The sequence below is a fragment of the Sphaeramia orbicularis genome, chromosome 24 (assembly GCF_902148855.1).
Source record: "Sphaeramia orbicularis chromosome 24, fSphaOr1.1, whole genome shotgun sequence".
Classification (NCBI taxonomy): Eukaryota; Metazoa; Chordata; class Actinopteri; order Kurtiformes; family Apogonidae; genus Sphaeramia; species Sphaeramia orbicularis.
This window is the reverse complement of record NC_043979.1, coordinates 48,421,293-48,435,022: the sequence shown is the minus strand read 5'-3', so window position 1 is coordinate 48,435,022 and position 13,730 is coordinate 48,421,293. Positions and strand designations below refer to the sequence as shown.

Below are 13,730 nucleotides of genomic sequence, written 5' to 3'. Positions count from 1 at the left end.
CAAACATATACTGATGTCATAATCATACCTAACACTATTATCCATACCTTTTCAGAAACTTTTGCCCATATGAGTAATCAGGAAAGTAAACGTCAGAGTGTGTGATTTGCTGAATGCACTCGTCACACCAAAGGAGATTTCAAAAATAGTTGGTGTGTCCATAAAGACTGTTTCTAATGGAAAGAAGAGAATGACTATGAGCAAAACTATTACCAGAAAGTCTGGAAGATACTATTAAAGAAGAATGGGAGAAGTTGTCACCCCAATATTTGAGGAACACTTGCACAAGTTTCAGGAAGCGTGTGAAGGCAGTTATTGAGAAAGAAGGAGGACACATAGAATAAAAACATTTTCTATTATGGACATTTTCTTGTGGCAAATAAATTCTCATGACTTTCAATAAACTAATTGGTCATACACTGTCTTTCAATCCCTGCCTCAAAATATTGTACATTTTGCTTCCCCACCCTGTAGTTGCTTTTTTTTGAATAGTTGTATTTTGTAATTGGAATTTTCTTATAGTTTTTTTTTAATAGCTTATTTTGTAGTTTGAATTTTTTTTTTATAGTTTTTTTTTTTTTTTTTTAATAGTTTAACCCTTAAAAACAAAGGTGTCAAACTCATTTTTTTCAGGGGCCACATTCAGGCTAATTTGAGCTCAATGGGGTAGGACCACTTAATTAATTAATTAATTAATTAATTAATTAATTAAATTAATTTTTTTGATGACCAGATAGTTTTATTTACAAATGGCAAAAATGCTTGTGTGGTAATAACATCAATTCGTCTCATCTCATTAACAAAACATGAAGCGACATTTTATCCCAGTTTTTGTTTGTAAACTACATTTAGCCTTGTTTTTATCAGTCAGCAACATTGCATTATACATTTAATTATAGTTATCGTCACATGACCACTGTTTTCGTTACGTCTCATCTCGTTTTCGTCACGCGGTAAAGGTTCGTTGACGAAGATATTTCGTCATAATTTTTGTTGACAAAAGCAACACTGGCCTCAGCTTATCATTTATACATATATGTAGGTTTATACTGTTCACAGAACACACAGAATTCTGTTGGTACAAATCTAAATTGTTTTTAACCACATACAGGTTTATTCAGTATCGTGTGTGTTTTTTTAATCTGTAGTACAAGTGAAAGTAAAAAAAATAGAGAGAATCCAGAAAATGAAAAGCAAAAAATCAGTCCAATCCACTTGACCGTTCAGATTTAGCCTGCACACAAATATTTAATTTAACCTGATGAAAAGGGCAGTTTAGTGCAGATATGACGGCCGACAGCGAGTAGATCATTGAGATTAAAATACTTCTGTGAAACACACACAAAAACACTTTTACAGCTGGAGTTCAAAGCTGTCAGAGTTAAAATCAGCTTCAAATTGATGGAAGGAGGTGGAAGTTATTATGATGGTGATGAGGAGGAAGGTTTGACACTGAACCACCTTTAACTCAGATGTATAAGTGGGTCCAAATGACCCGGTGAGGTGGTTTTACAGTAATATCTTTGTAATTAATAGTTATTATTTTCATATTCCAGGTATTCTTTAAAAAAACACATTATTAACATCATGACATTAAAATTTTAACTTATATTTTATAGATTTAATGTAATTGTAGATTTTGTTTTACTCCCTTAAGCTTCCTTCGGTGGGTCAAAATGACCCTCATTCTTTTTCAATAGAATTTCATGTGTGTTGTTCCACCAAAGTCCAGGCTTAGTTTATCCTTTCTTACGATGCAGACGCCCACCACCTTTCACTGCTTTAATCAGACCTGGTGCACAGTCCTGACGCCCATCCCATAATAGTACACACACATTACCGGTACAGGAAACTGAACCCAGACACAGAAAACTCCACAAATAAAAGTTGTATTTAAACCTCAGTTATGTAAAAGTCTAAGTATTAATAGTAACATGTACTTAAAATGTAAGTACAAGTAGTTATTTTGCAGTAAAATGTCAGTGTTTTACTATTATTTTAAATGTTTTTGATTCATTTTACTGCTGTGTATGTTAGAAAAATATCACCGAGTAGAGTAGAATAGTATACAATACGATTAGAATAGAACAGAATAGATTAGATCAGAATAGAATACAGTTGAATAGAATAGAATAGAATAGAATAGATTAGATTAGAATAGAATACATTAGAAGAGATTAGACCAGAATACAATAGAATAGAATCGATTAGAATAGATTAGATTTAAATACAATACAATACGATTAGAATAGAATAGATTAGAATAGAATAGAATAGAATAGAATAGAGTTGAAGAGAAGAGATTAGAGCAGAATACAATAAAATAGAATCGATTAGAATAGATTAGATTTAAATACAATACAATATGATTAGAATAGAACAGAATAGAGGAGATTAGAATAAAATACAATAGAATTGTGTAGATTAGAATAGAATAGATCACATTAAATTAGAATAGAATGGGTTGGATTGGATCGGAATAGAATAGAATATCTTTATTGTCATTGTAACAAGTACACCATCATTTAAAAGTGCCATCCAGTCTGTACATCATATAGAAAATCCAAAACAAAACCTACAAATAAAAGCAACTAAAAAAAAAGCAGGCGTAAACCGAACACAAACCCATCACTCACTCACACACTCGGACATTCCGTTGTTGCACTGATCCCTTTAAAAACATATCGCACATTACATATGTTTGTCAGTGCTGAGTGTGGCGTGCGGTCGGATAAAAACTGTGAATCACCTGTTGTGCAACGATGATGTAAAAAACACCTGCCGGATCCGCAGATTGAGGATCTTCTCAAACACGGAGCTTTTACGCCTGCGTTTTCGTCCAAACGCTGTGGGAGCTCAACACTCCGCCTAAGTTCGATGTCATTACCAGCGACCGAAAACGAAGCGTGAAGCTTTTTCCCGAGGGCTCGTACTTAACAAAGCCTCCAATTGGCCACGGCTCGCATTTGGAGTAAAATTAGCACGGACCGCTCCAGACGCACCAGGCCAAAACAGGGCTGTGTGCGCTTTGTTTTCAGCTGCTCTACAGTATTTACTCTGTTGTGTCCTGGACCGCTGCTCCGCTACAGTATCTGCCTCTGCCAGTCCTCTGCACATATGTAAATCTGTGTGTGTTTGTGTGTGTGTGTTTTGCTGCAGACTGCTCAGTGTGCTCTGCTGTAATCTGGACACTTTCCTGCTGCTGGAGAGCCAATACAACATCTGCTCCATGCTGCTGCAGAGTCAGAGGGAGAATGTCACCGAGCCTGGCAGCGGCAAAGGGTAGGAACCACAATCAACACATACTCCGACGTTTACGCCCGAGGACGTTCCGCTCCGGCTTTTATTATGTCGACCACTTCAATGCTTCAGCTGCCGTCATCACATTAGTGGAATGGTTTTAGTGTCATAGCACTTTTAACCTTCCTTTACAACTTACACAACACGGAAATAGAAATTAGTGGTCGGATTAATTCCAGGGTTTATACGGATCTTCCTTGGGACAATGTTGACAGTTTGTTTTTTGAGAAATCTAGATTTTGGAATTTTTCATGAATTTCTTAAACATTAGAAGTGTGCCTGTCCTTCTAATGGTTCATATTTTGATGGTTTATATCATGGAAATGGTTACAGATATTAATATAGTTCCTGTTGATCACTGATAGAAGTCATATCTGGACTTTCATTTGGGTCTGTGACCTTTGACCTTAAGGGACCTTAAAGGGTTAAAGTGAAGGTCACTGATGTCTATTCATTTCAAATTTTATTTGTAGCTTCCTTGGGAATATGTCTACAATGTTTGTTCACAGTTTTGAGAAATTTCAATTTTTGACCAATTTTTGGAATATTAAAAATTGCCTTTATTTACAACGGCTCATATGTGGATGGTTTATAACATGTAAATGGTTACAGATGTCAATATAGTTCCTATTGATCACTGATAGGAAGTCAAATATGGACTTTCATTTGGGTCCATGACCTTTGACCTTAGGGACCTTGAAGGGTTAAACTCAAGGTCACCAATGTCTAGATTTCAACAATCTTCTTCTCTGATGAAACTACTGATTGGATTCATTTCAAATTTGATATGTATCTTCCTTGGGAATATGTCTACAAAGTTTGTTCACAGTTTTGAGAAATTTAGATTTTTGACCATTTTTTGAATATTAAAAATGTTCCTTTCCTTCTAATGGTCCATATTTAGAAGGTTTATAACATGTAAATGGTTACAGATGTCACTATAGTTCCTATTGATCACTGATAGAAGTCATATATGGACTTTCATTTGGGTCCGTGACCTTTGACCTTAGGGACCTTGAAGAGTCAAACTCAAGGTCACCAATATTTAGATTTCAACAATCTTCTTCTCTGACGAAACTACTGATTGGATTCATTTCAAATTTTATACGTAGCTTCCTTGGGAATATGTCTACAAACTTGGTTCACAGTTTTGAGAAATTTCTATTTTTAACCAATTTTTTGAATATTAAATTTGCCTTTGTTTATAATTGCTCATATTTTGATGGTTTATAACATGTAAATGGTTACATATATCAATATAGTTCCTATTGATCACTGATAGGAAGTCAAATATGGACTTTCATTTGGGTCCGTGACCTTTGACCTTTAGTGACGTTAAAGGGTTAAAGTCAAGGTCACCAGTATCTAGATTTCAACAATCTTCTTCTCTGATGAAACTACTGATTGGATTCATTTCAGATTTTATATGTAGCTTCCCTGGGACAATGTCTACAAAGTTTGTTCACAGTTTTATGAAATTCAGATTTTTGACCAATTTTTTATTCATTCATTCGTTCATTCATTTTCTGAACCCGCTTTATCCTCACTAGGGTCACGGGGGTCACTTGGAGCCTATCCCAGCTACTTACAGGTGAAGGCGGGGTACACCCTGGACATTATCCCAGTTCAACGCAGGGCTGAACATATAGAGACAAACAAACACTCTCACATTCACACCTATGGGCAATTTTTTAATTATTAAAAGTTTGCCTTCATTTATAATGGCTCATATGTTGATGGTTTATAACATGTAAATAGTTACAGATATCAATATAGTTCCAATTGATCACCGATAGGACATCAAATATGGATTTTCATTTGGGTCCATGACCTTCGACCTTGTGTGACCTTGAAGGACCACCACGAAAATGTAATCATTTGTTCCTTGTGCCGGTATCAACGTTTCCTGAAAATTTCATCAAAATCCTTCCATAACTTTGTGAGTTGTCTTGCTAACAGACAAACACACAGAAAATGTGCCCCGATGAAAACCTAACCTCCACCGTTCCTTGGCGGAGGTAAAAAAAAATGGTGAAGCTCAACAAAAACATGGCAAACCACACCAGCAGAACGCCCCAAAACAGCACAATCACTACTATATACATTTGTTTACAAGAATTCACTGCTAAAACATCACTTAAAGGCTGGTAAAAGTAATAAAAATCTTCCATGTCTCTCTCACCGACTGCACTCTGCTGCTCTAAGCTCCGCCCACTTTCACCCCTCCCCCTCCGCCCCTGCAGACCTCTACCCTAATGTGTTATAAACCAATAGAAAGAACATTTGGATTTTTTTAATGGCACAGATGGTTCAGGAGTTCCATTAACTTGAGTGACGATGGATGAAAATCACGGCGCCGATGACACGGTCGTCCTTAAAGGGTTAAATTTCTGGAAGTGCTCTGAGTCATTTAGAAATCCCAGTGGTTTCCGGGCGGAGCACATTTGCCTTTCTCATATCCATTCAGTAAAAGCTGTGGGCTCGTCCGTGCATCATCCTTATATGACAGCACACGTCCAGATTTAATCACGACTTGGGTTGAGAAATCGTTTGTTTATTTGTTCGGCGCGTCACAAATAAAATGAAATAAAGCAGAAACAAAGGCCGTTTCTGAGAAGTGGGTGTCCAAGTACCACCCCACCCCCCCAAGTTGGAATGAAAATAACCCTGAAATGCCAGTTGGCGTCACATGTCTGAGTATTGGCTCAGTTTTGGAGAATGATGACTTGATGATGATGATTTATTCTGCCATTGCCTTTTCCTGCCCTCTCTCCTTCCATAACGGCCGCAGACATCATCATCTTTTATTTCCTTTTAGCCTTTTCTCCTCCTTGTCATCCTCCTCTCACTCAAAGTCATCTAAACTTTACTCCTCAGCATCTAACTTTGGTTTACTCTACTTTCTTTGTCCCTCCCCAAGGTTCTTTCTGACCTTTTTCTTTTTTTCTACCAGCGGTGACACCCGAATTCACCGAAAATTAGTTTGCGTTTGTTCCACTCCAGCCGAGCTTTGAGTTACAACTTTTTTTTTTTTTTCCCTTGTCAAATTTATGCAAATTACACAGTCGCGAGGCCAGTGGGCCCCTCGGAAAATAGCATTATATGTGAAAATAGTCCCCCTTTATTACCAATTCTGGGCACAAATTGCTTCAGCTTTAAGAACAATCGACCACCCTTCGGCCTTAAAGTGTCTGTATAATTGGAATATTCTCTGATCCTATCTGAAATTCTCACACTTAAACGTCTCTGCCTTTCTTTTCTGACTCTGCCTTTCAACGCTAAAGAAGCGGCGTCGTTCAGAATCTTCAAACTCCGTGCCGAAGCTTTCATTTGACGTTTCACAGAATCCCTTCCGAGCTCTGACACATGACTGAATGACACATTAATTGTCTTGACGTTGTTTACCGAAAGGGAAAAGAAGACGAGGCATTTGCATCTGTTTTATTGTTTCGTACCCTTTTTTTTTTCCCATCTAAACTCCTCTTCTTTCTATGAAATCTCCACAGAGAGTACATCATAGACGGTCTGTCGGTGGAGAGGAACCATGTGCTGGTTGGTGTGAGTTTGGTCGGAGGTCCGTCGGAGAGGAGACTCCCCCCTCGAGCCCTGCAAGAGGTCAGCGCCCATTGATTTACCACTGGAAGCTGGTTTTTAACACAGTCTGTCTTTAGATTGATCTTGTCCTGTCAAGGGCCGAAAGGAAGAGCGAAGGCAAGAATTATTAGCATTCTGAGTAAAGTCAAAAAGGATTTTCTGGAAAGTACTCGATGCCTTTTAATCCTTAAAAGTCCTAAACATCCACTGATCTAAACTGTTTAATACCTGTTGATCCACTAATTCTATCAATACATGGAAATAATTGGTGTAAAATACAGTTTTATCTCAATTATCCATTGGGTAAAATGTACAAATCTTGTCAAATGAGAATAAAATGAGCAAAATACTTGAGAAATAAGGAAAAAATTACCTAAAAAATCCTTGAAATGTGGCATAAAAGTGAAGGAATCCTAAATTGAGGAAAAAATTTGCAAAATACTTGGAAAATTAGGAAAATTTATCATTTCATAACATCCAGAATCCTGTATTTAGTCTGTTCACCCTCAAAACCCAAAACCATCCACTGATCTAAACTGTTCAATACCTGTTGATCCACTAATCCTATCAATACATGTGAATACTTGGTGTAAAATACAGTTCTTCATCTTTTCGTGGTCGTCAGATATGAACCATTTGAATGTTCAGAGGCTCCATAGTTACCATGGAAACACTGTCATCTTCTACAACACTGATTCACCAGTAAAACCCATGGAGTTGGAGAGATTTTACCCAAAATTCACTTTTTCTTCAGTTTTCTCTGTTTTTGATGTAACCTTTGAATTTACTCTGAGCTTTTATGAACGTTTACATGATCAGTGAATTAAATATGGGAAAATATGTGATTTTCACATAAAAATGCAAAACAGACGATAATATCGTAAGTTAATGGTGATAAATAACTTAGGGAAGGTTGGATGTAGAGAAAAAGTCATTTGCAAATGACAAAAATTGCTTTAACCCTTAGGGGTCCACGGTCACGGCCCCGTGACTGAATCACATGACATTTTCAACACGTCATAGCATCGGAAGTCGGTCGTGTAGACCACTGGGGATAACAAAACAAATATTCACTTTTAAAGTCTTTGAAAAGGTTCGTGAGGCATCTTTGTCTTATTTACACAATAAATTATATGCATTTTTCCAATCAGATTTTATAATTTTTGTGTGTTTTTTGGCCTTTTGCATTGATATAGTAGGTTAAAATGAATAAGAAATTTGAGGGGAAAAAATGTAAAAAAGGGCAACAAATGAAAAAACAAGTAAAAATAATGCAGGAAATTAAGAAAATGAAGAAAGGTGAATAAGAATATTTACAAAATAATAATATGGAGAAAATAAGCAACAAAATGAATAAAAAATTAAAACACTGATTCATACAAACAGTGCCTAGCATTAGCATTAGCCTCAGATGTGAATCAGTGCTGTGTTCAGGGGCAGCGACAGGAGAATTAACCTCCATGCACCTGTTATTAATGATGGTTTTCTATATTAATTACAGAACACAGTCATCTTTTAACGTATAAAACCTAGAAAAGAATAAATAATATGGAAAAATGTGCTAAAATAAGTAAAAAAAAAAAAGTCCAAATAAGCAACAAAAGGAATGAAAAAAGCCAGTGATGAATAAAATGAGCAGAACTTAATAATAAATTGACAAAATAATAAGTAACATGAACTAAATAAAAAAATGTACAAAAAAAAAAAAGAAAAAGGGCAACAAATGAATAAAAAGTAAAAATAATGCAGGAAATTAAGAAAATTAAGAAAGGTGAATAAGAAAATTTACAAAATAATAAATATTATGGGGAAAATAAGCAACAAAATGAATAAAAAAAGTAAACATTGATTCACCAGTAAAACCCTTGTAAGTTTAATAAATGACAGTGGATAAAATGAACAAATATGAATGTAAAAAAAACCTAGAAAATTATAAATAATATGGAAAAATGTGCTAAAATAAGTTAAAAAAAAAAGACAAAATAAGCAACAAAAGGAGCGCAAACAGAGTAATGAATAAAATGAGCAGCAATGAATAATAAATCAACAAATTAATAAGTAACATCAACAAAATAAGAAATTTGAGGAAAAAAAAAGTAAAAAAAAAAAAAAAAAGGGCAGGAAATGGAAAAAAAAAAGTAAAAATAATGCAGGAAATTAAGAAAATGAAGAAAGGTGAATAAGAAAATTTACAAAAAAATAAATGATATGGAGGAAATAAGCAACAAAATGAATAAAAAATTAAAACACTAATTCATATAAACGGTGCCTAGCATTAGCATTAGCATTAGCCTCAGATGTGAATCAGTGCTGTGTTCAGGGGCAGCGACAGGAGAATTAACCTCCATGCACCTGTTATTAATGATGGTTTTGTATACTAATTACAGAAGACAGAGTCATCTTTGAATGTAGAAAACGTGGAAAATAATAAATAATATGGAAAAATGTGCTAAAATAAGTAAAAAAAAAAAAAAAAAGTCAAAATAAGCAACAAAAGGAACAAAAAAAGCCAAAGTGATTAATAAAATGAGCAGAAATTAATAATAAATCAACAGAATGATAAATAACATCCACAAAATAAGAAATCTGAGGGAAAAAAAAGTAAAAAAAAAAAAAAAAGGGCAACAAATTAAAAAAAAAAAAGTAAAAATAATGGCCAGAAATTAAGAAAATGAAGAAAGGTGAAGAAGAAAATTTACAAAATAATAAATGATATGGAGAAAATGAGCAACAAAATAAATAAAAAAATTAGAACACTAATTCATATAAACGGTGCCTAGCATTAGCATTAGCATTAGCCTCAGATGTGAATCAGTGCTGTGTTCAGGGGCAGCGACAGGAGAATTAACCTCCATGCACCTGTTATTAATGATGGTTTCTATACTAATTACAGAACACATCTTTAACATCCACTTAATTAGTGCTTTTACTCCTGATCCAGAAGTTACACAGAGCTACGCACACATTTTTGTTCGGACTTTGTTTTTTTTTCATGGCTTTTATTGAAGATGAAAAGGTTCCCAGTGATTTCCCCGCAGCTCTTCGGTGTCTTTCGGAGGCCCGCAGCCTTATTTACTCAGCATGTTTTGGGGTAGATATCAATTATTTAGGTGTTGTTTACACTCAACTCCAACCAGAAAGTAATTTCAGCTGAGGTCAAGGAAAGGATATGAGCGAGATTTCCAAGAGCGAGAGTGTAAATTAGTTCAGGGAGTGATTGTGAGAATACAGAAAGATGTTAAATAAGCACAAACCCAAATGGAAAACGAAGCCACTCTGAGCTGAAAAATGAGAAGATGGATCATGTTTTATACGCGGGGCTCATTTAGATGATCTTCAGCTGCAGCCAGTGTTAAACATGAGGCCCGTGGACCACCGAAGGGTCCAGTTTGGCCCGTCAGATGAATTTACCAAGTCCAAAAGTGACACTTCATGAGGTTCAACTTTCAGCTCAGTTTGATCTCCAGTGGGTCAGAACAGTAAAATAATAGTTTAACGACCTATAAATAATGACAACTGCAAATGTTTGTCTTTGTTGTAGAGTGAAAAACTGCAAAAGTAGAATTCTAATATGAAAATGTTTATATTTACAGACTGTCCTGTCTCAAAAAATGCAAGTATTTTGTCCATTTAAATTCATTTGGATGCTTATTTAGTTTATTTATTGATTACTTTGTTGACTTTGATGCTTATTTAGTCAATTTTGATTATTTTGTCCATTTAAATTCAATTTGGATGCTTATTTAATTAAATCTATTGATTATTTTGCTGATTTTGATGCATATTTAGTTCATTTTATTGATTTTGTCCATTTTCATTCATTTTGATGGTTATTTAGTTCATTTATTGATTATTTTGTTATCTTTGATGCTTATTAATTTAATTTTATTGATTCATTTTCCATTTTTGATAATTTAGATGCTTTTTTAGTTACGTTTATTGATTATTTTGTCCATTATTATTCATTTTTATGCTTATTTACTTCATTTTATTGATTATTTTGTCCATTTTCATTCATTTTGATGCTTATTTAGTTCATTTTATTGATTATTTTGTTCATTTTCATTCATTTTTGTGCTTATTTAGTTCATGTTATTGATTATTTTGTCCATTTTCATTCATTTTGATGCTTATTTAGTTCATTTTATTGATTATTTTCTCCATTTTCATTCATTTTTGTGCTTATTTAGTTCATGTTATTGATTATTTTGTCCATTTTCATTCATTTTGATGCTTATTTAGTTCATTTTATTGATTATTTTCTCCATTTTCATTCATTTTGATGCTTATTTAGTTCATTTTATTGATCATTTTGTCCATTTTCATTCATTTTGATGGTTTTTTAGTTAATTTTCGGATCTATATGATCTTTTTCACCGTATATGATCTTCGTTCCGTGGATGTAGTTGAAGACGCACAGCCCCTTTTTGATTGGCAGATCCAAATGGCAGCAGTCAGGGCTCATTCTGAGTGCAGAACAGGAGACAATGGATCCGAGTCCTGCCTCTAAAGCACATTAACATTTACAGCACATTATGTGGGGAAGTTGCCACGCCGAGCCGTGACCGAGGAGAAATGGCAGCAGATTACAGAAGATGGAAAAGGGAAAGGACAAAGTGGAGTGGAATGACGAATGAACCGCACAGACACGCTGATAAACTGCCAACAACCAGGCATCAAACAATTACTCTTTAATTAATTAAAACTACGCTGCAGTGTTTATTAGTTGACACAATACCGTCAGATATTTCCGTCGGTGTTTTAGTTAATTAAAACATAAACAAACGCTACTAATGTAACGCCACGACACATCCATTACTCAGCAGACGCAGAAACGGCCGGTGTAGTGGTTGTAAGCCAAAACTGGAGTAAATCAAAGAATAAAAAGACGAAATTCATGAATCAGAGAAGGAGCGAACAGGCCTTTACAACTGTGATTACATCGGAGCAGATTATAAACAGGGTTTCTGCAGGTCAATAAAAAGCATTAAAGTCCTTCAATAGATTTAGTCAAAATTAAGGCCTTAAATGGCATTCAAAAGCATTAAATTCAATGTCCAGAGGCATTAAAAAATCAGATACACTGGATGGGAAAAAAAACATTGTTATTCATGATTTATTTTGATTATATAAACATTTAATAATTTTGATCAGAAATATAGTGTGATGATTGACAGGTGGAGCCCTTTAATTGACTATTGTTTATGGCCGACACATGAAGTCACATTTGTCCATTTTCCTTCATTTTGATGCTTATTTAGTTCATTTTATTGATTATTTTGCCCATTTAAATTAATTTTGATGCTTATTTAGTTCATTTTCTTGATAAACTGCCAACAACCCGGCATCTAACAATTGCTCTTTAATTAATTAATTAAAACTACGCTGCAGTGTTTATTAGTTGACACAATACCGTCGGATATTTCCGTCGGTGTTTTAGTTAATTAAAACATAAACAAACGCTACTGATGTAATGCCATGACACATCTATTATTCAGCAAACGCAGAAACGGCCGGTGTAGTGGTTGTAAGCCAAAACTGGAGTAAATCAAAGAATAAAAAGGCGAAATCCATGAATCAGAGAAGGAGCGAACAGGCCTTTACAACTGTGATTACATCAGAGCAGATTATAAAGAATGTAAACTATGTGGACAAAAGTATGTGGACACGTTGAATTCAGGTGTTTCTTTTCTAAAGCAGGTACAGACTTAAAGATAATCAGGCTGTTTTTTTTCCTGCTTTTCAAACGGCAGATTATTTTGTGTTTTAGAAGATTATCCTGTGGTCTGAGGTGTTTTAAGAGTGAATTTGTCCTGATAATTAGCTCTGAAACGGGTCAGGCCAACATTTGTAAATCTTAAACTTTAACGATTAAAACATTTAACAATAACATTGACTTGTGAAAATGTAGTTTCAATTCAAGTCAATGGAGTATTTTTCACATTGAACAAAAACTACTAATGCAGTGAAATCAGTGATATTGATATTTTTTTGATCAAATGTCACTTACTTTTACAGGTCTATTATACACAAAAATGTAGATGTAAAAAACAAAACAAAACAAAAAAAACCCACTACAATAAAATCATCATCTATCAATATTTTTTTTGCATAAATCTCTTAAACCACTTCAGCTCAAAACTACCAAATGTTCAATAATTTTTGGAATTTTAACCCTTTAAATGCTAGTTCGAATGTGTGATTTTATGAGTAGTTGTTTAATTGCAGTAACACACGATGTGGACAAAAGTATGTGGACACGCTGAATTCAGGTATTTGTTTTCTAACAAAACAATAATGACTAATGTCAGAATATAGTTTTATATTATGGGATAAATATCATTGCATTGGTTAGTTTGGTTTAAATTGTTATCTTTGCTTCCAAAATGCCTGAGATGGTTTTGACTTAATTTCTCTCAACATTGATTTTTTCTGTTTTTTTAATCCATGACTATGATTTTAAATGTTCTTCCTCTAAATTTCTAAAATATTTTTCCTGCTCTGACTGTAAATAATACTTTTCTACCACATCTAACCATCTACTTTCTTCACATCTCACTTAAACTTTAAGGAAATATAGATGTTTCTAAATTATATGGACATAAATATTGGGACACATCATGTCTACAGCTGTCAGATGTCCTGTTCATGAGGATTTGAGATAAAAACATCAATATTTCCTTAAAGTTTAATGGTAGATTTTTCTTCCTACTAAACTAAACTAAAATAAACCCAGTTTCACAGAAGCACCCATTTCTATCCATTTATACATGGCAAACGTTAGCAGTTAGCATCACATTAGTAGGAATTGGAGTAAATGTTGCATATTGTAACAC

The 13,730-nt window shown here is 34.4% G+C and overlaps 1 protein-coding gene across 1 annotated transcript in view; it reads left to right on the top strand.

Annotated features, from left to right (window-relative positions):
- The window catches only part of LOC115415336 (protein broad-minded-like), a 178,913-nt gene that overhangs the window by 100,018 nt on the left and 65,165 nt on the right, over positions 1 to 13,730 (top strand). Inside the window, 2 exon segments of the mRNA XM_030128871.1 lie at positions 3,160 to 3,282; positions 6,807 to 6,915. Coding sequence (XP_029984731.1) covers positions 3,160 to 3,282; positions 6,807 to 6,915 — 232 coding nt within the window.